At 42.3% G+C, this 25,930-nt stretch overlaps 1 protein-coding gene and 1 long non-coding RNA gene across 12 annotated transcripts; both read right to left on the reverse strand.

Annotated features, from left to right (window-relative positions):
- Nucleotides 1-2,694: 2,694 nt before the first annotated feature.
- On the reverse strand, nucleotides 2,695-25,032 carry THAP12 (THAP domain containing 12). Of its 11 annotated transcripts, none has more exons than XR_013926040.1 (8): nucleotides 24,834-25,032; nucleotides 17,282-17,402; nucleotides 15,632-15,739; nucleotides 14,591-14,627; nucleotides 14,073-14,300; nucleotides 9,789-9,855; nucleotides 8,731-8,862; nucleotides 2,695-6,733 (listed from the first exon to the last, which is right to left on the reverse strand). XR_013926040.1 is itself a non-coding variant. In XM_080375441.1 (7 exons), exons 4-7 carry the CDS (start codon nucleotides 17,294-17,296, stop codon nucleotides 12,379-12,381), a joined length of 2,082 nt encoding a protein of 693 aa, XP_080231567.1. In that variant the 5' UTR covers nucleotides 17,297-17,402; nucleotides 19,095-19,203; nucleotides 19,700-19,902; nucleotides 24,834-24,973; the 3' UTR covers nucleotides 11,439-12,378. The 11 variants fall into 11 exon arrangements, 4 of the variants coding, with proteins under 4 accessions (XP_080231567.1, XP_080231566.1, XP_080231565.1 ...); XR_013926041.1 differs by having other exon boundaries at nucleotides 9,778-9,855; XR_013926042.1 differs by having other exon boundaries at nucleotides 2,695-3,891; nucleotides 6,367-6,733; nucleotides 8,731-9,855.
- LOC308058901 lies at nucleotides 20,791-23,937 on the reverse strand. The gene is made up of 2 exons (XR_013926047.1): nucleotides 23,602-23,937; nucleotides 20,791-22,445 (listed from the first exon to the last, which is right to left on the reverse strand). It is a non-coding gene; the product is annotated as an uncharacterized lncRNA (long non-coding RNA).
- Nucleotides 25,033-25,930: the final 898 nt, after the last annotated feature.

Below are 25,930 nucleotides of genomic sequence, written 5' to 3' on the forward strand. Positions count from 1 at the left end.
ATTTTTAAAACCCTGCGAATGTGCTGGGGTACTTGTGTGATCTTATCGCGCCTTCCACTAGTACCTTTGAACCAACTGGCCAATTTCATACAACTATGGGGAAGGAAGACAGGTCCTGCAGAACTACGAGAGACAGTGATCCATCAGCTTCCCCTCACTACAAGAAACTGCTGGATGTGGGCTCACCTTTTATCAGACGTCAGAGAATCCACACAGGTGAGCTCCCCTTGGAAACACAAATCAAGATGAAATGAAGCTTCTTTGGCTCTGCTAATCCCAAAGTAACTTCAAATCTTCTCTTCAAAAGGGCAAGGTGATGCCATGCCTTGTACTTGTATTTCTCTGACAGACAAAAAAAAGGTCACATCACACATTTCCTCAGAAATCCTTCCCATAATATATTTTTTTAATAATCTCTCCTCCATCAGTGTGTTTCCAGGTTGACATTTCCACTGTGTTGGGACATTTGGAACAAATTTACCTTTCAGTATTACCGCATTCAGGCAACATAAAGTGGTAGCTTAGAGGTGCTTCAGGACACACAAGACCCTTTCCAGTACTCCCATCATTTACAAACACCCACATAAGGGGGGATCTGAGCCATCCTTTTGAATCAAAGCTTTAAAGCCGTTTGTTTTGGCCTCCTTTAGAGCTGCAGGCCAAGTGAACTACAGCCATTTGTTCTGAAATCATAAATCTCACAAACTATAAAGTGGTTTCCTAATCCTTTTATTTTACAGGGCACACATTTTCTCAGTGAGCCGTGCCCCTTCTTAGCTGTGATTTAGAGAAATCTGCAGGATGAAACCATTCCAGACTTCAGAGCTGGATTTATCCAGCTGTTGTATTTTCCTTGTTTTCTGGGCTGTCTGCTTCCACAAATGAGGTGCTCCAACCTGTCACAACCACCCTGTAAAGAAGGAAAACAAAAGGATCAGCAGCAGCAGCACAATAAAGCTGAACCTGGAGCCAAATAAAAACTGTTCTGGATATTCAATTCACTAATCTTTCTAATTAAAAAAAAAAAAAAAAAAACGAAACCAAAAACCAGACAAGACTGAGACATGAAGGGGTTGGCGCGGTGGCGGGTGGCGAAGGGAGACACGCTTGAGCAAACAGATTTTGAGGTCTGCAGGCCATCCTTCCACTGGGCAGGATCAAAGTAACACTGCTGGAGTGCATTAGGGAAAAAGTCACACATAAATTGGGATCCTGGTGGTCTAGGAGGCAAAAAAAAAAACAGGGGAGGGGCTTTGCTGAAGCTCCCCGTGATCATTCCTACTGGAACAAAATCCTGCACTTTAAATACCTCACTGCTGTTGAGACCACAACCGGCAAAAAAACTAGTAGGGATATCACAAACCACATACGACATCCACTCTTTTGGTCCTTCCGGCCCTCCTGCTGTGTGCATCCTCTCCTACATCTGCAGCACAGCACTGGGTCTGCTCTCCCACACTGAGATGGTGGAGGCAGGTGACGGCATCCTGCCTGGCTGAGGGAAACCACCTCCAGAAGACACCTCCTTCAGCAGCAGCTTAGCAGCAGTCACTCATGCTTTGCACAGGCCTGAACGTGCTGGTCTCTGCCATATCCATCACATGATGTCATACATTCATGAGGTGGCTGAGTAGGCATCTGAAGACAGGGGTTTCTCATTTTTGAGACCTGGAGGACCTCCTCCTAGGTGTCCCTGTCAAGAGTCAAAGAGGATGGGAGATGTCTCCACAGCAGCGCAAGGGAGCTAGTACCCTCTCAGTGAACCCCTCCTCCAACAGCGCCATGCACAGGTGGAGGACGTGGGAACAGATGTGTAGATCACTGCCCATCTCTGCTTGCACAGGGAGAGGGAGCCAAGCTCTGAGTTACCGGCAGCTCTCTAGGGAACAGCCAGGGTCATGTCAATAGTCCCCATCTCCATTCCCATTCCCTACCCCGATCCAGTGGAATGACAGAGTGACACTTTGCAAAGAACAAAGAGAATCACCAGTAATTTTCCATCTATAATGGGATATGGGCACAGTTTATTCCTAAAAGTAAAAGTAAATAAATGCAAGAAAAATCTAGAGCTGTCAAACACAGCACTGCTCTCTCGGCCCTCCAAGTACCACACTTGTGCAGTGCCTGGCAAGCTTCAGAGGTTGCTGCAAAATAGGTGTCCTTTTCAAACACCTGTAGGAACAACTGTTCTTGAGTGTTAAAATGTCCTTCATTACGCAGTGAGGGTTTCATTTTAATAACTCTCTGCATTGCAACGTGAGTTTGCATGCTCCGGAACAGTTAGCCAGATGCTTGAACTGAATCGTGTATTCAGAAGTAACAACAAAATAACAACACACAATGAACACACGAGCAGCATCTTTTACGTATTAGACACAAGTACAGTGAAGTGCTGAGAGCACAGAAAAAGCCACAATTTCCCACTTAGTTCTGCTGAGCTGATACTGAATCATAAATGTGGGATAACTTTCCAGAACAACTTTTCAAGATTTAACTGCATCATCTGGAAAGTCTGTTCTGAAATACACTACACACCGATCTCAAGAACTCCAGGAAATTTGCACATACACAATCATTTTGCATTTAGCTTGGATCTCACCTGTATAGAAACTGAAGTTTATCTGCCCACTTCGCATTCCTAGTGAGAAACTCTTATTGCCATATATTTTTCCTAGTATACAGTTTTGCGTCTTGTTCCTTTTTTTTTTTTTTTTTTTTTTTAATTACAGGAAGGAAATAGAAGAACGTCAGGTCTAAGGTGCCTACTCTGTAATACAACACACATTTTTATTCTGCACGGAAAAGGAATGCCAAGTTGTTCAAATATCAAAACAGTTCTTCCCCTCACCCTGCTGCCGTAACACCTGTAACTTATCTATAAAAGTAAGCAAAAACCCCAACCCTAGACAAAAGATTTGCTCACTGCTCAGCTGTGCACTCACTCTAATTAAACGAGCTATCTAATAAATTGAAAAGCAAAACAAAAAGAAGATTTAATTTGTCTTTATCTGTTATGCAAATTAGTTGGATTGGGGTGGTACTGACATTTGATTTTATATAGTATTCATCCAAGTTTTTCAACTGAAACTTTCTGTAAACAGAAAATGATCTGTGAACTGCTCTGTTTTCCTGCATGGTTCATTCAGAATGAATGAAACTGGTTTTAAGATGAAATATTTTATTTTGATGATATCTAACCATACAAGTTTGTCTTAATTTGTCTTCAATTTAATCACGAGAAGATTAAAAATTTATAAAATTTTGCTTTACACCAGATTATGGCTGCTTCTGTAAAAGATACCTTCCTTTTTTTATTATTCAGGATTATTGTTGAATCAAAAATACCAATTATTTTATAGCATTGTTCCCAAATTCTTTCCTAGCCCAGGAGAAGCAGTTACTCTGCAAAGGCTATAATATATTGAAATATCCCTAATAAAAAAAAAAATAATAATCCCAAAACTGCATACTCCTAACTCTTTATGCCTTTAGCACATTGAAACATCTACTGTGCAGCAGCTCTGGGACAAGCAAGGAATGCAAGACACATTTTTATCTGACCTAGCACAACTCCTACATGTAATAAGATATTACCAAGTTGTCTGTAAACGAAAACCCTAGTGGATCTCTGCTCGGCTCAGGGAAAGTATCACAGTACTTCAGGAAATACTGATTTGCTGGAAATGAAGAAATTACTGTATTAATTTTTTTGTAATTAGATAAACATGGGAGGTAGGTTTCTGAGTTAGCTGTGGATAGTTAATATTTTGAATGGATGTTTCCCACCCACGCTCCTTCCCTATACTCACACTCCTGTCTCCAACCTGTTCCCACCTTCTTTTCTGCAGAAATATTCAGTTTCAGGGTGCAAGTACCGGCGTGAAGAGGAACCTGTGAAGCAGAACCATTCATAAACTGCTGGCACCGCAAGAGGGGACAGCGCTATTATGGGAGAAGAAGCTTGAATAACCAAAACCACATGGAATGAGTTTCTAAGATTCTTCCTCTGCTGGTGATCCTTCCTTGTCCACTGCTGACAAAGCATGAACCCAAAAAGAATCTTATGTTAGGAGAGGCTGTCTTAGCTTTTATGAAGGCCATGGACTGTATGTTCATTTACCACCAAGTAACTCACCCCTGCTACCTCTTCTCTTTAAGCATTGTTGGTCTTCTTTCTGCTGTCCCTCATCATGTAAGTTTCCTGGGCTAGTAAGACATTGTTTTATAGCACTAGGCAGGGCTTTGACAGACCTTGATGTCATGTTCTGATTCACTGCAAATTTTTCATGTGACCAGATAGAAGCTATAATCACTTCAGATATCAGATAACTGGGCCTCAGATCCCAGAGACTTTACGAAAATAAATCAATCAATGACATAGACAATATTCCATTAATGGGGGTCGTATGAACATCCACATTTATATCTACATGGTCCCTTGCATACAAAAGTGAGTCCACCTGTGTCCCAAGCCAACCAGGAATCCTGGAGCCATCTCCCCACCTGCAGGAGGCTGGGTGGCTCAAATCCTCATAGCTAGAACATCTCCCGCTAAGCACGCTCAGCAGCTGACTGCCAGGGTGACCATCACATCTCATAACATTCTCGATCAGTGAGAAAACAAACAGAGGAAACGCTGCAACTTTTTATTTTTAAATACTGTAGTATTTAAACAACAGGCAATGACTGTACCAACTGCTCAAGCCAAGAATAAGTAGCTGTTCTGAGTGGATCCTGACTGTAGCGGCTGCTGCAGTCAATGGGTAAATCACCCCTTGGGGGTTATGCCATTTAGGATCGTACATTACTGATTAATACACAACACTGTAGTAAGGGCTGTTTCCTGCACTCACCCCTGAGGGAACTCTTAGGGGACACTCCAGTGTCAAGCCTAGAAAGTTCTTCCATCAGTTTGAGCTATTTTAAGGTCACCTTTTCCCTGAAGACTGTAAGAGTAGTTCCCTTGGCTGGGCTCCCTGCACAGCCAAGGTTACAGAAGGAAAACACAAATCTTTACTTAATATTTGAAGAATGCTGGTATTTGAAGAAAAGTGAAGAGAAACTGTCTGCTTTTCTACAGTTGTGTTCCATGAAGGCAATGTTTTAAGATGGAGGGAGAAAGAGGAGGCTAGGTGAGAAAATGGATGGGTTGGTTTGTTTAAACCTAACCTGATACCTCTTGGTCATTATGAGAATACAAACCAATCTCCTAAAGATCAGAAGCAATGACTAACATGTGAACTGGGATTGAGAAGAGAATGCAGCTTTGTAGACAAAAAAACCCCCAGAGGACTGTTGGCCTGAAACTGGAAGGGGAAAGTAAATGGAATAAAGTAGAAAAATATATAGCATATATAATATTTAATAGCAGAAATAGAATACACTAAGATTCATCTATTCTCCGAACCACAATTAAAATGAGGGGATGTATCAAACAAGGCAAATTTTAACACTGTTTAGGAAGATTTCATTGTCACAGTATCTACTGAAAGTCACCTGGGGAATGTAATACCAAGGCAGTTAAACAAACACAACCTCAGTGCTCTACTCAAATGCTGAATTTTGTTCCTAAATGAAGAGTTTCAAAACCTGTGCTTCTTCCTGCCTTTAACTGTGCATACCCAACCCGATACTGCTTTAAAGCTCCTTTCCACGGAGCGGGATAAGGCTAAACATTTTCTAAAACCCACAGCCTTTCAATGCATTTCCAGTTGAGAAATATAAAATACAGGCATCCAACACCACTGACCTTTGTAAAGTATGAGTTCAGAGGACAGCAAGTTAGGCACAAAATTATAGGCCATACGGGGGCAGAAAAATAGCAGCCAGGCCTGGAAAGAGACCTGTCCTCCTTGCAGCTCTTTGCATGTCAGTGCTGGGAGAACAGTGGTGAGACCTGAAGGACTATGTAGCAGCAAGGTGTGCAGTAGCTCATGTATACCTTGGAGAAGCAAATAGAGCAGAAAACTGTTGCATCAGCATTTTCAGCATTTTTTTCCCTTGAAGAGTTTCCCAAGAGCAATGGTGCCCTCTCAGATGGGAAATTACATCAGGCTCTAGCTGGATTGTCCTGCTTGAAAAGGTGCAAAGAATCAGGATTAGAGCTGCAAATCTGTTCCATTATCCTCATTGTTAGAATAAGAATGTGAAATAGTCTGGAAAATACAGGAATACCTGATGTTAAACTGTACACGTTACAAGTACTTTCCAAATCCAGCTTATACAATAACACAGAAGGGTGCCTTTACATATGCCAGAACCCACACCAAAACCGCAGGTTTCCCAATAAACACATCTTCTGCGACGACGATACACTTACAGGATTAAAGTTTATAAGAACAACTAAACGAGGAGAGGTCTGCTCACCTGCCAAGCAGTAATTCCTTCAGGCTTTCTGCTGTTTCTGCAGACACTGAACAGGGTACCCTGTTTTACGCACAACATTGACTTGGAAGATGCAGTTTTGTACGGTGAACTTGAAGTCTTAACGTCAGTGCTCAGTTGCATACTTCCACTTAAATCTTTTCAGAGCGGAGTGGAAACTATCTAAAAATTAGCATGCATTTATGCTCATGTCTTTTTCCTAATTTAACAGTTGTGTGCTTGGATCTTAGGGTACAGGGTTCAGGAGGAGCTGGGTATGGCATGAACAAAGTCTCTCAGGAATAAGCTGTGTTCTTTCCCTCTGGGCGTGATTCTTCTTAACCAAAGCATTGCTCAGCAATGTTGACATCTGCAAGACAAAGAAGAACTTCATCTGGCTTTGCGTATTTTATCTACATATATATATACACACAAAAAAAATGAACCAAAAAGCGACTTAGAAGTGTTAATTCGTTAGGCGAAGAAAAGTTCTCCAGTGTGCAAAGCCTCTTTTCTCAGTGAGGTTCCTGGCATTCATATTTTTCTGTTACTTTTTTATTATTAAAAAAAGGACTTTGAACCTGTATTTTTTTCATCTTAGTATGTACCTTTGTGGTATCCAAAGAACTCCAATAGTGATATTATCTGTCTCTTTCCTCCAGGGAGGAATTCATGCCAGACCATGATATTCCTGCTTATTCCTGGAGCACAGAGCCTCACACCAAGGTTAAGATAGCAAGCCTCCTTGGGGGCGCGGGGAGGGGAATGCAGGGGGAATGCATATCACAGCACCATCCACTGTATACCGTACCTCCTGCAGATCCCTCCCCTCTTCTTGAGAGCTGTTCAGCACTATAAATTAAGAGTTCAGGTCTGTATTCTACTAAGGCTGATCTCTGCATGCAGATACCCAAGGCTGTTCTTCAGCAGGATACGCTCACCAGCAAGGCTTTGCCCATACGGATATATTCCTCCATGAATATTCTTCTCAGGATATGTACACGTGGTATAATTGGGCTGCAGCCCTTGAAGTAGTCTCTGATTTTTTAAAACAGATGATCCACCTTCAGCTTGTTGAGTCCCCCAGCTTAGAAAGGAGGTCAAGTGTGCCTTTAGCTGGCTGCCTGCATGCTGGTGGACCTGCAGGAACAGATGCAGATCCAACCTTCCCAGCGCTGTCAGCCTCCTTACAGCCACCTCCCCTCCATGCCGTGTGAGGCACCCCTTCGGTCAGCAGCACAAAGCTCTCCAGCCCGCACCGGCTCAGCCTGACACCACTGCAGGAGAAGACCAGGACCCCACCTGGGCTTAAGTCTGGGCTTACATAGTACATAGGCTTAGAGCATCACACGACCAACGGACTGGTGCCCTTGACCACCCTCTCATGTATCACCCCACCCCTCTCCTGCTTCCCTCACAACCCAAACCCACAACCACTCCTTCCCAATAGCTCATGAATGCCTTTCCTCCCCCAAGTTAGCAAGTGCTAACTGTATGGAAGTGCCCTGCTGCTTCGTTAGGAAAAAGCTGTGAACTTCAAGTTCTTCTGCTCTGGGAGTAACAGAGGACCAAAAAGTAAGGTGCTGGTGCTAAGCTTTTGCCCTCAACCACCATGTCCTGAAGACAGTAGATGCTGAAGTCTCCTTGTTGCTAGATTCTACCTGCTAGAAAAATCCCACTGAGGCTTCTGTGCCATGCCAGAGGTGTTGTCTTGCTGAGTCGACCTTTTAGAGGTTCTTCCAGAAGTAAGGAAAGACAGTCCTTTCCCCAGATCCTCAGACATCTGCTAGCTGAAGAGGCAACAGAATCTGAATTTTCAGACTCCAGCCGCCATGCATGTAGTCCCAGCTCTGACTGTAGACTGTCACAGATGGTCAGACTTAGTAGTCACCTCTCAGTGAAAGATGTCATGAGACACTATTGGCATATTTGCTGAACTGCCTCCAGCCCTGCCTTTCACAGGGATCTCAATTTTTAGGTGTAAATCAGTGCTATTTAGTATCTCTCAGCAAAGGTAAAGCTGTAACAGGTCCCTCTCCTCCAGGTGCTGCAAGGGAAGCCTGTACTCTAGTCTGGACTCCATATGGTATGCTCGCAGGCTCACAGCGTGGCTTCTCAGCAGGAAGGATCCTAGGTTGCCCCCACAAATGTTTTATAGTGTTGCTGCTGGTGGAGCATGTGGTCACGAATGCACAAGGGTTTGTTGGAGGTCTGTAGATAGCACAGGTGGCCTTGGGGGATGATAAAGGCCATCATTTAGTCTGTAGCCCAAGTTCTACAGCTAGGAAACTAATATATTCCTGAAGAGCAGTGATGTCAGTTAATATGCACAGGGGGTTGTTGGGGAGTCTTACGCAAAACACTTACAAAATAGAAGAATGGGACTGCACGGGCATCTTGCTCTGTCAGTGTTGCACTACTGCTTCTCAGTCTCACTGAACAAACTTTACTAGCACCTGCCTTGCCTTCAAGGACGCTTCCAGGGATAACTGTTGCCAGCTAAAACAGAAGACACACAGGCATGGTTTTAAGAAAAAAGCAAGCTTGCTACATTGAAATAAATAGAAACATCGGACAACTATGGCAATAATAAAATGAACAATTATTGCATTATGGAACATGCGCATTGAATTCTATTTGATTAACAGTGTTACTCTGTAAAGCAAACTTATGATGAACATGCATCTATTTTGAAACCGCTGAAGATGTGTCTAAAACTTCCAACTCAATTTTTTTGCCAACACCTCATTACTTATGATCTAGGGTTTTCTAGATCAATCAAGATCTGAAAACCCAGATTTGTAAGTACTGTTTTCCTTAGGGAAAGCAGGCAGCATTAGAGGTCTGGAAATTACTGAATGTTAAGCCTACTTTGGGATAACACCTATTGTTATTCTAGGTTAGCAACTGCTGCTTGAAACAGATCCAGGAAAGAGATTTATTTTCATCTCCTTGGAGTAACTAGGATGTTTCTGGCAACTCGAGATTTGCAGTGTTGCACAGAAACAGCACGTGGGGGGAACAGGATAGCTGCACCCGGAATTATTAAGCGGCTCTGGTCCTCTGCTTCTTTACAGCAAAACCCTCATGGCCAAACAAGCAGGATTTCTGCAGACAGTGACAGAAATAACACTACAGGAGACAGAATGCTACATGCTAATTTTTCAAAGAAGCAACTTCTGAATTTTCTAACAGCATTTCCTGTTTTCAAACAGGAATTCTGACCATGGGAAAAGAAAATAGATTTTGTATATAGAAACAAGCATTGCTTTCAAAGCACAATCAGCTGAGCAGCTAAGGAAAACCCACTTTCACTGAAATTGTATCTCAGCAGTGATACTTAAAAAATTTGAACAGACCTGTCACTTCATTACACAGAATGTGCTAAAAGCCAGGTCAAAGCAAGGTAAATACCTCAGATATACCTTGGAAATACATCCTGCCAATTCAGGGCAGTATGTTTAAGATGGTAATTCCCTCTGTCTCAAGAATCTGTAAAAAAAAAAAATGGAATCAAAGTTTACCTTCAGTGATTATTTGTCCTGTTTTCAGACACTTCTCTGTCAGTCTCTGACCTGCTCTAGCAATAGCATTCTCTTTACAATTATGTTACCAGATTCTACTTCAGTCACACCCCCTTTTGCTGCACCTGCAGAAATAAGAAGGGAGCCACTACAGCTGCAGTAAATGGTTTTCCTCTGCACAACTCTTTTCAGTTAAAGGGGTAACTACCACTGCAATCTGTGATTCTTTTGGTTCTCCGCATCCTGCCAAACCATCGCTATTCAGACTACCTGCTACAGCTTCCTAAGCGATGCACTGATGCATCTAAAAAATGAGGCATTCCTTACCAACAGGACAATTCAAATAGGCTAAATAAGAAGCTTCCGATTGATTACAATCTAAGCATCTCTGTGAAGGGCAAAGCAACGACTGAACACAACAAGCAATCAAGGCTCTTGGAGCCAGCTAATTAGCAACGCTAGTCACAACGATATGTCTCAGCTGAGCTCCGGAAGACACTTCAGTAGCTAAAGGAGTGTTTTACTGCATTTCCCTTCTTCAATTTGCCTCAGTACATTGGTCAAAAAGATCTCATTTACACAGTCAGAAAGTAGTCTTCAGCTCTGCTGGCCAATTACACAGCACTGGGTATCAATTTTCCTTCTCTGATTATCCCTATAAGCCTGGGCTCATCCAACCTGACTTTACTGGTGTGGGGCTTACCAGCTCAGAGGTCACGACCACCTCGCTTTGTTGCATTTAGCAAGGGAACTCACAGATGTTCCCAGGATAGGAAAGATTTATTTATTTTATTAAAATTGCAATTGAGATCTTTAAAAATAGGACAATTTTCTATATAACTTCTAACTACAAAATGCCTTTAATAGCATTAACATAGATTTGGGCTATTTTCATCTATTAACAAGAACAGAGCAAGCTATTAGCTAAAACACTTTTTACTGATCAAGACAACAATTGCATTAACATGAAACCATGCCAGAAAGCATCTAACTAATAGCAATGGAAAGAAAAGATAAAACTTTTTAAGAGTAATTTTTATTACTCTAATGTAAATAAATGCTGCTGAAAGCATTTCTTAATATGTACATAGCCACTTTAATATCCAAGGCTACTTAGTAAAGTGTTGGGTTGTTTTTTTCCAAATTTATTCTTAATATTTAACATGGTCAAACAGTAAGAACTGTATTTGTCATAGTCCCTATAATCATGCAACTCTCTGTTGCTGGGGGCTTTTCCAACTGTAACTGGGAAGTATATAAAAGACAACTATAAGTATGTTATAAAATTGACATGCATCAGATAGCTGCAAAACTTAACTTTTCAACCATTTCAAATTTAATCAGTTTCCACCTGTTTCAGTTAGACAGAACTTCCACAATTAAAAACACTGTATTTCATGCCATCTCAAAATATTTGTTTCCTGTGTCTTAATACAATGCCACTCACTAGAATTGCAAGAACAATGGAGAAAAAATTGCCAAAACTTAAAGGTACCTTACAAAAGAACACACATTCTCAGGCACAGCTTTACTAAGAAATTCAATACTATGTACAAAGCAATTAACATTTTATTTTAAATTGCAATAAACTGTACAAAAATGTTTCATTCTTGCCAAAAATAAACAGCAATATTTTCAAACTTACTTCTAGACAAACAACAAACTCTTGTTTTAATCTTTCCTGCATGAGTTTACAAATAGACAGTAAGATGCATGGGTTTGTGTCAGTCAGGATAGAACTAACAGATTTAAATGTTTGTAAAACAAATTTTAAGTTTTTAGTGTCTTTTAGGAGTTTCAATACTCCTGCCATGCTTGTTAAAAGCCTAAAGAAAAATTGTGTCTCACACAAAGGAATGTAAACAGCCATCGTGAGATTAAAGAGGTTGACTCTCCCAATGAAACCGTAAACGTACCTCTATATTACTAACATTCACTTTACACCAAGAACAGTCCACAGCACGGGGATCGTGCAATAGCTGAATCCACTCTCCAAAATGCCAATTTAAATATACATCAAAGACTTTTTCAAAAAGTTTTCAAGAATAAAATCCTAAGTAACAGAACTGAAATGGATTATCCTCTTTTTTAATATCTTGTGGTGTGGGGGGGTGGTGTCCTTATCCTAATTCATGAGCAAATATATAACTGCCCCATCAGATCTACAATCACAATGTACTTTTTCCATGATGCAATAACATAAACCAGCACCTAGTTAAGTCAATCAGATGTAGAAAACACTTCTGCCAAGAGCATGGGCTTATTTTCAGGCTTGGTTTTGTTTGCATAACACATTTAATGCAGACTAACAAAACATAACGTGGGTCACTGACCACAGCTTCTTCTGTTTGAGACCTAAAATAGAAATACAACTGCAATGATTTTTTTAATTTCACAATTTTTTTCCTCAGCATTGAAACTCAATTAAGAAAAAGCTGTTTCAACAGATCGGTTCGGTTAGAGCTTAAAAAATTAAGCATCATCTGCTCCTTCAGAGTTGTTTGAGGTCGTCTTGAAATTCCACTTTATCTGGATAGAGTTTAATGTAGGTGTCCACCATTAAATCTAAGTCATGTTTTATATCAAAGTTTATGTTCAGCAAAGCTAGGTTGCTTGACCTTTGCTCTGTCAAGGTGTTTTTCAGGTATGCCTTTAAGCGCTTTCTTCCCACTTCGTATTTTTCATTTTCTACCTTCATCACTGGAAGTATGCACAAGACTTTCAGCAGTGCGTAAACATTAGGGAAAAACTTTATGTCAGGCAAGTGAAGTGCTTCGTAAATAGTAGCTGGAAGTTCAATATCTTTTCCTCTGTGCTTCCACTTGATTCTCCAACAATGAAGCTCAGCAGAAAGCGTGTCTGGATTAGGCAAGTCATTTTTGTACATGTCCGCATGATGCTCCTCAGAAGTATTGAATTTGAGCTGCCCCATGACTGAGGGCACTAACGATAAACACTTGAGAGCTTTTAAATGTTGTTCTGAGAATATATCTTTTAATTCTTGAATAATGTGCTCCACTGTGGGGACACTAAGGATTTCTTTGTAGTAGTTTTCTGACGTTACTTCAGAGTCTAAGTTCCCCTGTTGTGCCCTGCGAAATTTTCCTGGGAGTTTAATTTGTACGTCCAGTTTTGTAGCCAAATTTGTTGCTTCCTCAAACCAAAATTCATGGTAAACTTCAATATTCTCCATCACTTCATTCAGAGAATGCAACACTGCTGTTAAGCTGCTAGCTGCAAAAAACACATCTGATGTTTGTCCTTGGAGATTTTTTCCAAATGCTCTTGTAAAAGACAGAACATTTTTCAGGATTACGATAGTGACAATGAAGTCAAAATCTGTCAATGCACTTGAAAGTACAAATGCTCGACCGGTAATAAAGTTGTTCCACCTGACGGATGAGTCACTGCTTACTGCATCCAAGCACAGCACCAATGCTTGCATGAGGTCCACCAAAACCTCAAAAGTATCATGCCTGCCTGTCCACTGAGAACGGCAGATCTCCTTCAGCTCATTACCCTTCTCCTCGTTGTTCTGAAAAAGAACAGAAATTGTGTTGTCCAGTTCTACTAGTAATTCTGGAGACTGATTAAACAGACAGCAAACTTCTTCAATTGTTCCTAATGCAATGGAAACACCAACAACCGGAACGGATTTTGCTAGCCAAACATTTAAGGCACACGAGGAACACAGCGTATAAACAGCTTGTGGATACTTTTCCAAGAGTCTTGTAGCCACAACTTTCATTTTAGAAGCAAACCCACTGGAGACAATGTAGGCTTGACCTCGACAGTACTCCATGTTTAGACCCCACTTTTCAGTAATAGTTGCGTGAAACTTAACAGCTAAAATTTCAGGATCAGCCTCATATGGCAAAAAGCCTATGAATTCTTCTCTTAGATTATGAGAGTCATCAACAAATCTCACCAACACTGGCAAATGTTCCTCTCCTGCTATGTCTACTACTTCATCAGTGACAATAGAAAAGAAGTGTGAGTCTCTTACTTCCCTCAGCGTCTCTTCTCTAACACAGCTTTCACAGATCTCAAGCATTTGTTTCTGCTGAGTTTTTGAACAGTACTCAAGATTGACTGCAGTCATCTCAAATCTTTTCCTCAGAACTTCGTCTCCAGCATTTATTCTATATTCCAGTAGAGCCTGAAAGTTATCTGAAGTAAAGATACCTTCTGGCAGCTCGTCAACATTATGGCCATCCAAAGGAATATTTTGTTTGCCCATTAGGATCAAAATTTCAAACAAAGACTTAAGGTAATCTTTGTTTTCTCTTTCTTCCAATGTCAAGGGGCCAGCTTCTTCCTCTTGTTCTTCCCCTCCTTCTTCTGAGACAGTATTTTGTTCATTGCTTTCGTTCAATTCTTGAGTTGCCTGTTCCCGTTCAAAAGCTTCATCAACTGCAAAAAGTAAAATACTGTAAGTGTCAAAATAACATGAACAAAAAACCCCATAAGATTTGCTTTCCCTTACTACCCCCATTACTTTTTAAGTTGCTGGAGCTCAGAGAAGAATGTTTCCAGTTTATAAGTGAATGAGTATTTCACAAAGAGTTTAGACTGCCTGTTTGAATCAAACAGGAACTCAATTATCCTCCTGATATATGTAGGAACTTAGTTATGTGTCCTGCATTACCTTGTCAGCCTTAGTAAACAAATTTTTTATGAACCCAGTTATTTTGCTCACTTACTCTTTTGTTGCTTCAGTGTTCTTATTTCATCTTCACTCTTACAAAAAAACAAAACAAAACAAAATTGTATTGATGATGTCTAGCACATGTCCTTCAAATATTAGAACACATCAAGACCAGATACAAATTCTGCAAATGAGACCATTTTAAGGGCATTAATATTTATCAGTAAGCGCTAGAAGGTGCAAGAGGAGGTTTCTTCAGGTAGTTTATTGCTATCACAGCACGTATCTACTAACTAAATGACAATCACCTGCTACTACTTCTAAGACTCTCATACTTATATAAGGTGTTTGTAATAATTATTAGTAAAGAGATGCCATTCAAGTATTCTGTTTCAGTATGAGCATGCACTGTCAGTAGACAGAAACATCTTTAACTTATTTTCACTCAATAAACACTCGAACTCACGAAGAAGTTTAAAAATTGGCTGTAATCTTCCAACATACAAGCAGAGTTTAGGAGTTGAATTCCTCTTAATTGTCAGCTTACTTATAGAAAAAGTGTCTCTAGGTCTCTGTGGTTATAAATCACACAAAAGAGGTATCAATAAGACACAATTCCACAAAAAACACATCTTGATCTTGCTTTTATACATAGATTATCTTTCCAGAACAGTAAGCTAAAATACATGTCTGAATTGGTGCAGATTTCAAAAGTTAAATGGGTGAACTGAAGATCACAATCAATTTGTAGCATGAATTTCAGGGTACCGTGCATAAGTTGTATTCAGTTAGCGCTGTAATAACAAGCAAAAGGAAGTTATGAACTTTCTTTGGAAGACAGTATCAGTTCTGGACCAACACATTTCGTTTTCCAGATTATTTCATCAAACCTTCCTTAGCAGACAGAATTTACATCAGTATAGTATTTGGGCATTTAACTTAAAATCCACAAAAAGATACTAGAATAGGCAGTACAGAAAATGCAAACACTGAAGTGCTTAGTACTGTTACTTGACATTTTTGCATAAAAGTTTCACATGAACTTACTTGTCTTTATTGTTTTAATATTTAAAAATATCTTTCATTAAAAACTTACAAGCTCTTTTATCCTTTTCCTGTGTCTGCTGTGGGGATTGTTCAGGTGACTTGTAAGATCAAATATAGTTGGCACGGCATTATCCCGTAAAACTGTCCTGTAAGGGCTCTGTAAGAAGACAGACACCTAGATGAGGTATTTCTTTGGGGAATTCTCACTGCGTGTGCACAAAAAAACCCAAAAATTTCAGATGCCATGCTTTTTTTTAAAAAAAAAAAAAAAAAGAAGTATTTTTACTTTCTGATGTTTGAAGAACAGAAAGCTATGCTATGCAATTCGCATTTCAGGGATATCAAGAGACCACTGAAAATGAGGAGAGGTACTAAAGAAAACCCCAACCCAAACCACAGATATTATTTCCTCCCTTTTATCTTCACATCAAGGACCCCAGATGCAATAATTTTAATTTACTGAAATATTATGATTAAAAAAAAAACCAAACATACATTTAGGATAAAGAGACATTTACGTATCAAAAAGGAAACACTTTGTTACTATTGTGCTTTGGTTTTTATCACTTATTTCACAATTCTATAAACAATCACATAAACATTTTCATTGTGAAAGTGTTCAACTGGCTTCTTTATGTAGACTTATAAATTCGACAAAACACTCCTGTAAAAGGTCATATTAAAGAAAAATTTATCTGCCAAAAGAGCACGAAAAGGAAAAGACTTCTAGATGTCATGTAAACGTTTCTAGCAGTTAAATACTAAGTAAAACACTTGTATTTGGATATACTGTAAACTTATGTTGTCTAAATTGACTGATTTCCAGTAAGTACGATATTTATACCTGTCATTAGATTGAAATAAGTTTCACACAAACCAAGATTCATAAAGCTTCTTTTCATATTCAGAATTACCTCCAATATTCATTTGTTTGTTTCTGAGATGCGAGCTAATGAGAGACCTTGTCACATGTAATATGACCAGGACCTCACAGTCTGACCTGCATAGTTTAATTATCCTTCTTAACTAAAGGACTGATTTTACCTATATATCAGAGTGAAATTCAAACTTGATACAAAGCCCCAGGTCCACTGTTTCCTACTCTTACATAAGCTCTTAAAATCAACATTATCTTGTTAACAAAAAGAATTGAAAGCCATTATTTCATTAACAGAAAACACTGCCATGATTTTAGCTGGATGAAACGTAACAGGAACCAAAAGCTTGACAGATGCATGTTTAAATGTCTTGGTCACAACAGTGTAATTTAACCTGATCACACCATGTACACACTTCTGTAACAGCACATTAATGATTTTAAGTAATTATAAGTATGTAAGCTTACACACTTATACCAAATAAATTTATACAGTGTTGTAACATCTAGTGACAATAAACAAAATGAGCATTGCTTAGCATGAGGAGAACTGCAGTGAAGATTAGTGCTCCAGAAACATGTTAAACCAGCAGCAGCAGTTCTGCTCTTCTCTTCCCCGACTGCTCGTTTCCACCTCAGCCTTTGTGCCAACATCTGCGAGCCTGCGTGGTGCCCTGGACCATGACAATGATCTCAATTAAGACTAAGAGATTAATTTTCCCAGGGATAAGTTACCTAGAAGATCAAAGATTAAAATGCAGCATTCTGATGAAAAGCATAGTCAAATTTTGCAAGATGCGATAAATGCTTGGTTTTACTTACACTTCTACATATCATAGAAGTCTCAAAATGTTTAGCACACAATCTGTAATGCTTGTTGAGTTGATCTGGAGTTTTATCTTCTAAATCTGCCCTTCGACAGTTCTCTACCCATCTTTGACATCTGCATGTAAGCAAAAGAATTAGCTAATTTTAAGTTAAAACAAAACCCCCTACAATTTCAACCCGTACTCAAAACTGGATCGCAGTGAGCCCTGCCTTTTATGTGAGGCTGAGGAAAGTTCTGTACACCTTCTGTTGTTACATACCATCAAATCTTTTTATAAATCTGTTTTCCTCCCTTTGCTCACCACTTAGCACCACCCCAGCAAATTCAGGATTCTTTTCCCTTAATTTATATATTCTTGCTTTTTCTCACACACACAACAGATTGTAACGCAGTTGCTCATGAAACCTGACCACTTAATTCTCACGAATTTAATCTTAAAAAGAAACTTAACAAAGAGATGCGTTTGTAGACTAAAGTCATATAAAGTTTTTGAAGGCAGCTATTAAAATAGCTATCTTCTCTGCCTCCCTCCAAAACACAGCATTTTTCTTATTTATTGTGGTCATTGGGGAGTTTTGAGTAGATTTTTGAGAAGTGCCATAATAACAATTAAAAAAGCAATCATTCTAATGACAGTGCTCAACATGCCTGAACTAAGTTATTGTTAAGATGCGTATTTTTACAACATCTACTTCTGCTTTATATTAGTTTTCTGAGATATAACACAAAGCTAAGGAAACATTTCCCCTTCTAATACTGCTTCTCTTAAATATGCAAGATATCATTTCCTCTGGTGAGCAAACCACTTGCAGTAATTGATGTAAATGCATTAGTTTGCTTGTATTTCCCTCAAAGGGGTCTATGCAATCGCTTTCTTGCTACAGATTTCTGAGCAACAACATGCAGAGACAGATGCTGCAGAGCTACTCCAGTAAAACTCACATGCCATTTCATTTGTGCTGTAAAAATACATATATATGAATTAACAAGACTCCAGCACCTATTGATATCCCTGTATTTAAAAATCTGGGGGCGGGGAAGTAATCTCCTTCCTGCAAAAATAATCCTCTGCAGCAGCATTATTTTAATGCACTTGCTTGCACCCTGTGGCATCACAGAGCCACCAATTTACAATGGCACACAAGTAAACAAAGTTGAAAACATACAATACGGAAGACTAAAAACCTTCACATGAACTCCACTGAGGATTTGTTCATTATTCTAACTGTACACAGTGCTTACACAAGCTCCCATTCCTCCTAGGGTAAATCCTTACCCAAACTCAAGAATGCCCGAGAAAACTACATTGTAAAGAATTACAGTAATACCAAAATAATTCTACAGCAAAAAGGAAAGGAACTTTCATTACAGTCTGTGACTTTACTTTAAAATCCGTCACTGTGCTACATACTTTTCAACACTGGCTCATACTTAAAAGTGTTGGGTTGTTTGCCTTTTTAAAATTGGTACATGTTGGTAATGATCACAAAGTTCCAGGAACCTACACAGAGAAGTTACATGAAGAGTCTATTATTTCAGTACAGCAAAGTGGGTGAGATCCACAATGCAATCCTGCTGAAATTCATGAAAGTGAAAAAGCTACTCTGCCTGATTAAAAACAAAAGGCTCTAAACAGCCTTTTTCACTCCTAAATTAAAAAGAAGATGGGTCTTGACCCAAGAAACAGCCAGAAGTTGTTACTGCATTAAAATACAAAAATATTTTTAAATTATTTTTGACTACAAACATGTAAATTACTGCTCACAGGGGCAAGGAGGGAGCAAAATACTTTATTCAACAACTTACGAAGGAGGGCTGTCCCCTCAGATGTTTTGGTGGGCAGCCCCAATGAGGAAATCCACAGCTCTGAATGGATTCACCATCATCTACTTTAACTGAGCGCAGTAACAGGCACCTGCGATAACGAAAGGGGGGAACCCTGAATTCTGATCTCTGCTGTGTAAACGGTTTGTGTACCTTAACTTCTAGTTCATGCAAAGTACCAAAATAACAGTGGCAGCAAGTGCCATAAAACAGGAATAATTTCTAATATTGCTCTTGGAGATCCACACGTAGTATTCTTAATATGACTTAAAATAAGAAAAAAAATGGTTTATTTTTTTTTTTTGTAGGACTGCAGATCTGGTGCTCTTGCCTGGACAGCACGATCACCCCAGTAAGAGAACAGGAGAGCGTTCTTTGCTAAACCAAACTGTATAAACACAGTCCTTTAGCATGTAAATTAGATTGGATCTGGCTCTCATACTTTCTGAGTGGGTGCCGATTATTAGGTAACTCAAACACTATCACATCAGGCTGTCACAAAGGCTGACAAGCCTCCCCTATAGCTAGTGGGGAGGGCTTCAGTCCAAAGGGGTATGCAGCAAAGAGCCCAGCCCTGGTGTTCTTACCTGCCTCTCTCATTGACCCAGTGAAGCTGAGGAAGACTGCCAGGGAGCAAAGTCAGAGCTCCTCACATTACGGTAACTCCTTTGAATCACCTCCTGGCAACCACACAGAGACAAATCGGTGGCAGCGATGGCACATCTAGAACTGGCACAGAGTTGTCAAGGACAGCCAAAAATCAGCCTGAATCCCTTCACCTCCAGTGTTGCTGCCAACCAGAGAACAAGTTAAGTAGATACCAGTAACAGCTAGGGACCAGAATCAAACTAATGAGCAATGGCAAAAGATACCATCAGCTCTTCAGAGGGGGCTTACTCAGGAAATGAGTCTCACAAAGATTAGATTAACCACCCAATCCTCCTTTCCGTTACCAACTTCTACCATTACACAGAACTGGCTATGGCCATGGCCTCTTGGGCCGAAGTCAACACTGAGTACATGATTCAAAAGAAGCCCTCAGCATGCAGTGCCCCAGTTTGCAGATCCGGCTCACACAGAGGCACCAAGTCCTCACACCCCACTGGTGCAGCAGATCAGTAACCAGAGCTCTACACATCTGGGAAAGCTGGAGCAATGACATCCTCTCAAGTAGCTACAGGACTAGAGGGAGATGGTAGAGGTTATGCAGCTGAACTCAAACACACAAACTCCATCTGAGTCTGAATTTGGCCCTTCAGTCTTGCTATGAGTTTGGCTCCAAATAAGTTTGACTTTCCGAGGAACAAAAACAAAGAAAAAGGAGATCAGTCCCCTGAAATCACCCAGCATAGCTCTGCAAGGTATTTCCCAAGCAACAATTCAAAAGATTTTAGAATAAAATGATGTATAAGATTTTGTCCAGTTTTTTGGTATTCAGCTAACACAGACTGTACACTGTTGCACAGATGCTTTAGCTGCAAAGCATCTGGCACAAATTAAAAGCCATCTCAATCCAATATATTACACCACTGCTTAGGTATTGCTCATTAGCTTTTAAGGTTTTTTTCAGTCACAAACTTTACATTTTCAGAGATCTGCTGACATCTCATGGAAGCTCAAATGGCATTTTATTGAGGTGCGGATAGAGTGTAACTCATTTATGTTACCTCAGTAGTAGTCAACTGCAGCAGAAGAGCACCTCTCAAGAAGTATTTTGTTCTAAATACTCACACCTCACCTTCACTAAAACCACCGTGACAGTCAGAAACACAGGTGAGGGTTAAACAGACAGAACTTACTGTCGTGATCACTGCCCAGACTGTATAAAACTATAAAATACACATCCTTATTGAGGTCTATTTACATTCATGTTTGATATGAAAAGACTATGTACCGTTCATTAAATGCAGCTGGTTCTTTTTCAAAGCCTTATCTGTGCACCCCTTCTAGTTTTCTGAGGTAGTAGCAATAAAAGATGATAGTCCTAAATAACTGGTTAGCTCTCACAGAACTGCAAATACTCTGAAGATCTGACTTGGAATACCTTACTGGAACTGCTGAGCACTGAAATGGGAAAGTTGTAAAGGCAATTATTCAGTTATTGAGGAAAAACTGAAAGCAGTAAGGTAGTAAAGAAATATAATGGCTGTATTTCTCAATTATTTTTATTTTTTTCTTGATTAAAATTTATTTTTAAAGATGCATTCTAATGTCATTAGTGTCAACTTTTTCACTGTAAGCTGCCAAGTGCAGACAACACATTTCTGGCATAAAGTACTTTGCTTGCTAGACCAGTTTGACCTATAACGGTAAGAGGTTTCTATGACAGCAAGCAGTACAAGCAACACATTGTCACTGACAACTGCAGATGACTGCTGTAGTTCAAACCCGAGAATAAACCACTAACATGCTTCGGTCTACAAAGCCAGAAGGTTGCATGGATTTATAATATATAATCTGCTCTGGACATTTTAACATCGGTTTAAATGAGAAAGGTGTTAAGATATTGGGGGCAGGGGGGATGGGCAGGGAACCTGTTGAGAACTTCAAGAGTGTTATCTTTGTCACTGCATGTTTTTAAGAGCACAACAAAGACACCAGAAACAGTTTAGGTATAGCTTATCCTTCCTTTAGACAGTGCAAAGGTCTAGATGATCCTTCAGGGTAATTTTTAACTCTATTTTCTACTATTCTGTTACAGGAACATTAATCGTATTAGCATGAACTACTTCAAGGGGATTATGAAGTAGACGTGCACTCAGAAAGCATGAGAAAGCATGCTTACTCACACACTGTAGAAATGTGAGCCAGTACATGGTTCCTAAAAACATGTCTGTGATCCAGTTCAATGTCTGCAAAAGAAATATCCATAAATCTGTACGATTCCAACTCCCTGTAGCTGGCAAGCATTCTTTTTTTTTGAAAAGGTATTTTATTTCTAAACTTCCATAAATGTTAAAAGTAGTAGTATTCTAATTTTGAAATACTGGTGTGTGTGTTTTTTAGAAATCGTCTTTAGAATAAGTGCATTGCTTAATTAACTGCACACTTTTTAATGTATCTATGTATTACTACCACAGAAGACATTCATTTAAAATGTCTTTCCACAGAAAAATTATGAACTGAACGGGGCATTTTCTTCACACACACTGTCGCATACTGACCAATTTTGCCCAATCTGACGTGATCCAGATTTCACAGCACAGACTCCTTACAAATTAAGACTGAAATCCAGACAGCACCAAATCTCTTCAATTCTGCACAAACTGCAGTCATCCCTTGGACTGTTTAAGAGTCTGTGGCTCTCACAGGACAGGGTGGAAAGTGACAACACTAGGTGAAATCATACAAACGAAAGGTTAAGAGAAGGTAATCAACTATTTCCATTTTACTCTTCATTAAAGCCATAAACGTATGTAAAACTGGTTGTACTACAAAACCTCACATGTATGGGCATTAGGAAAGAGGTCTGGTTACCCTAGCATTGAATTCACTCAGGAGAGCCTGATGACATCTGAAAACACAGCTTTAAGCAGCAGCTACTACCTATAGGAGCTTTTTGTATTGTAGTCTGAAATCACTTACAGGGGACTGTTTTCTAAGAAGAAATTATGTACCCACAATTCCCAAGTGTTTTGAAATTTTCCAAAAATCAGGTCAAGTAGCTTCAAGGAAGGAAGCAAGTGGATGTCAAGTATAAATCATCAAAAATTTCAGCCTTAATTACCTACTGTTAGGAGATAACTGGTATTGCTCTAGTGCCTATGCACCTTCCAAAATTGTAAGGAGCAAGTTAAGTCAAACGATTTTAAGAATATTATCTAGATTTAAATGTGAGGTTGTACATGGGGGTTTCCATGTCTAAATGCATGTTTTATTTTTCATGGTATTTTCCATGTCTTCTCACTCACACACTTCTCGCTTTACCAGTGCACCACTCCTTTTCATCTGCTGGGAACTTGAAATCCTGTCACTTTTGCTGTTGCTTATGATGCTTTGCCACCAACCACCACCCTTGCAATCCTGTGACAGCTGCCTGTCACACTGGTGTCCTATTTGTCACATTGCGCACCTTGCTGTCCAGCACCACATCACCTCAGTACACACAGGAGGACTGACGGACTTCCACCACCTGAGCCAGTCCTGGCCCTGCGCTGGCCACCCACAATGCGTGGGCTCCCCTGGCTCATCCCATTGCTCCTGCAGCTTCTAACAGCCACACACCCCATCTCTGCCGCACACTCCTAGCAGATGTGCAGCCTCACACACACACCCCCAGCCAGGCAGGCCCCCACAGCCAGGCACTCCATCACACTTCAGCCCGCATCCCCCAGCCAGGCAGCCTTCACACCCTCAGACCCCCCACTCCGCTCACAGCCAGGCAGCTCCTCACGTGCCCAGCACCCCCCACTCCCCTTATGGCCAGGCAGCCCCTCACACCCGTTTTTGTATATATATTTATTTATATTTATACATATAAAGCACCTACCACCATATTGATAAACATTCTTTGAAACCACTCCTGACAGTAGAGGTAAGAACAGGAGTCAGTCTCCTCACTCACAGAGCCCCCACTCTCCTCATAACCAGGCAGCCTCTCACATCTCAGCCCCCCCAACTCCTGTCACAGCCAGGCAGCCCCTCACACCTCAGCCCCCCTCCCAGCCAGACAGCCCCTCAGCACCACCCACCCTCCACAGCCCCCCCTTCCCCTCACAGCCAGGCAGCTCCTCACATATTCAGCACCCCCCACCTCCCCTCAGGGCCAGGCAGCCCCTCACAGCCTCAGCCCCCCCGAACACTCAGGCAGCCCCTCACAGCCTCAGCCCCCCCGAACACCCAGGCAGCCCCTCACAGCCTCAGCCCCCCCGAACACCCAGGCAGCCCCTCACAGCCTCAGCCCCCCCGAACACCCAGGCAGCCCCTCACAGCCTCAGCCCCCCCGAACACCCAGGCAGCCCCTCACAGCCTCAGCCCCCCCGAACACCCAGGCAGCCCCTCACAGCCTCAGCCCCCCCGAACACCCAGGCAGCCCCTCACAGCCTCAGCCCCCCCGAACACCCAGGCAGCCCCTCACAGCCTCAGCCCCCCCGAACACCCAGGCAGCCCCTCACAGCCTCAGCCCCCCCAAACACCCAGGCAGCTCCCACTCTCCTGACAGCCAGGCAGGCAGCCCCTCACACCTCAGCCCGCGCCCCCCGCAAACCAGACAGCCCCTCATCCCCCCCCCCCCCCCCCCCAACATCACTAGGCAGCCCTTCAGCGTCCCCCCGCCCCCCCGCAGCGGCACCGCCGCCTGCCACCGCCACTCCCCCGCGCCCCCGGGGACAGCGGCGGCAGCGCCAGCGCATGCGCAGCTGCTCGCCCGCCTCCACGCCGCAGGCCGGAGGGTCCCGCGGAGCCCCGCCCCCCCCCGGCGCCACAGCGCGCGCGGCCTCCGCCAGGAGAGCCGGCAGCTCCGGACGGCTGCGGCCCCCCCGCGCCCCGCCGCCGCCGCACCCCCGCTAGGTGAGCAGGCGTGGCAAGGGGGCGCGGGGGGAAGGGAGAGGGATGGAGACGCCTCCCCGCCGCCGTATCTCCTCAGACGGAGCGGAGGGCTGCGGACCGGCGGGGCCGGAGGGGAAGAGGCGAGCGCCTCCACACCCCACCCCCCAGCCGCCAATCTTGCGGCGCGGGCTGCCTTCCTGAGGCGGCGCCGGCAGTGCCCGGCTGGGGTCTCACCTGACCGGGTCCCGGGGGAAGCGGAAGAAGGCCAGGTCGGACTGGGTGCTCTTGCGGGTGCAGTTGGGGGCCGCACAGAAGTTCGGCATGGTCCCCCGGATTGGCGCCGCTGCCCCTTTAAATGCGCGGGCCGGAGGGAGGGGGGGTTGTATGTGGGGTGGAGGAGGAGGAGGACGGGGGGGGAGGGGGGAGGGAGGGGGGTGGGGGGGGGAAGCGGCTCTACACTGCTGTGAGCGGCCGGGAGGATTCACCGCCACCCTCCGCCGGGACAAGAGCCGCCTCCTTCCCACAATGCGTCGCGCCCAGCCACTGGCCGGAGAGTGCGCATGCGCCGCGCCGTGCCGGCGGGGCCCGGATAAGTGCTGCGCGTGCGTCCCGGGCGCGCCACCGCCCCGCCCAGCGTGCGCGCGGGCCGACACCGAGCCTGCGCGTGGCGGGGGGGGGAGCGGCCGCCGGCGGTGCCGTGCATGCGCGGGGGGCTGGGCGCTCCGGGGCGGAGAGCGGTTTGTAGGTGTTCGCTTCGTCGGGTGTGTGTACCTTAGAAACGGAATTGGGGTCTACAGCGGAATCATAATCTTCTTCTCTTGTGTGTTTCCTTCTGTTTTGCTTTATAGGAAGAAGTTTGCCTTATGGCCCGGATGGATAATGACAGGAGCCACTTCCGTTTTAAGTAGAAGTCAAACAGGGAGTGTACCGAGTGTGAGGGCTTTGTCAGGCCTGTCATGGCTAAAAACGAAACAAAAGCTTAGAAAAAAAGAAACAGGAAAAATAAAACTGGATAGCTGGAAGAAGAAAAATATTTATTCACCAAATGTGGCCTGCTAGTAGTTTGAGGGAGTAGATACGGTAGCTGTGAAACGTATAAATTCTGATGGCAAATGGTAATTGTTTCAGGTTGGGCTTTAGGAAGCGTAATTCAACCATATTAGCCAAAGTCTGTGTCTTTTCAAAAAAGCACAAAGGAAAAACAAAAAAAAAGTACTCAATTCCTTTTGGCTAACTTTGAAACTTTGATCCTTTTTTGTTTGGTATGAGTTGGACAAATTCTGTCTTTTACATGAGGAAGCCTTGCCGTCAAGTGCCCTTCAGACTCGAGG

Source organism: Falco punctatus (genome assembly GCF_963210335.1).
Source record: "Falco punctatus genome assembly, chromosome: 2".
NCBI classification, from domain to species: Eukaryota; Metazoa; Chordata; class Aves; order Falconiformes; family Falconidae; genus Falco; species Falco punctatus.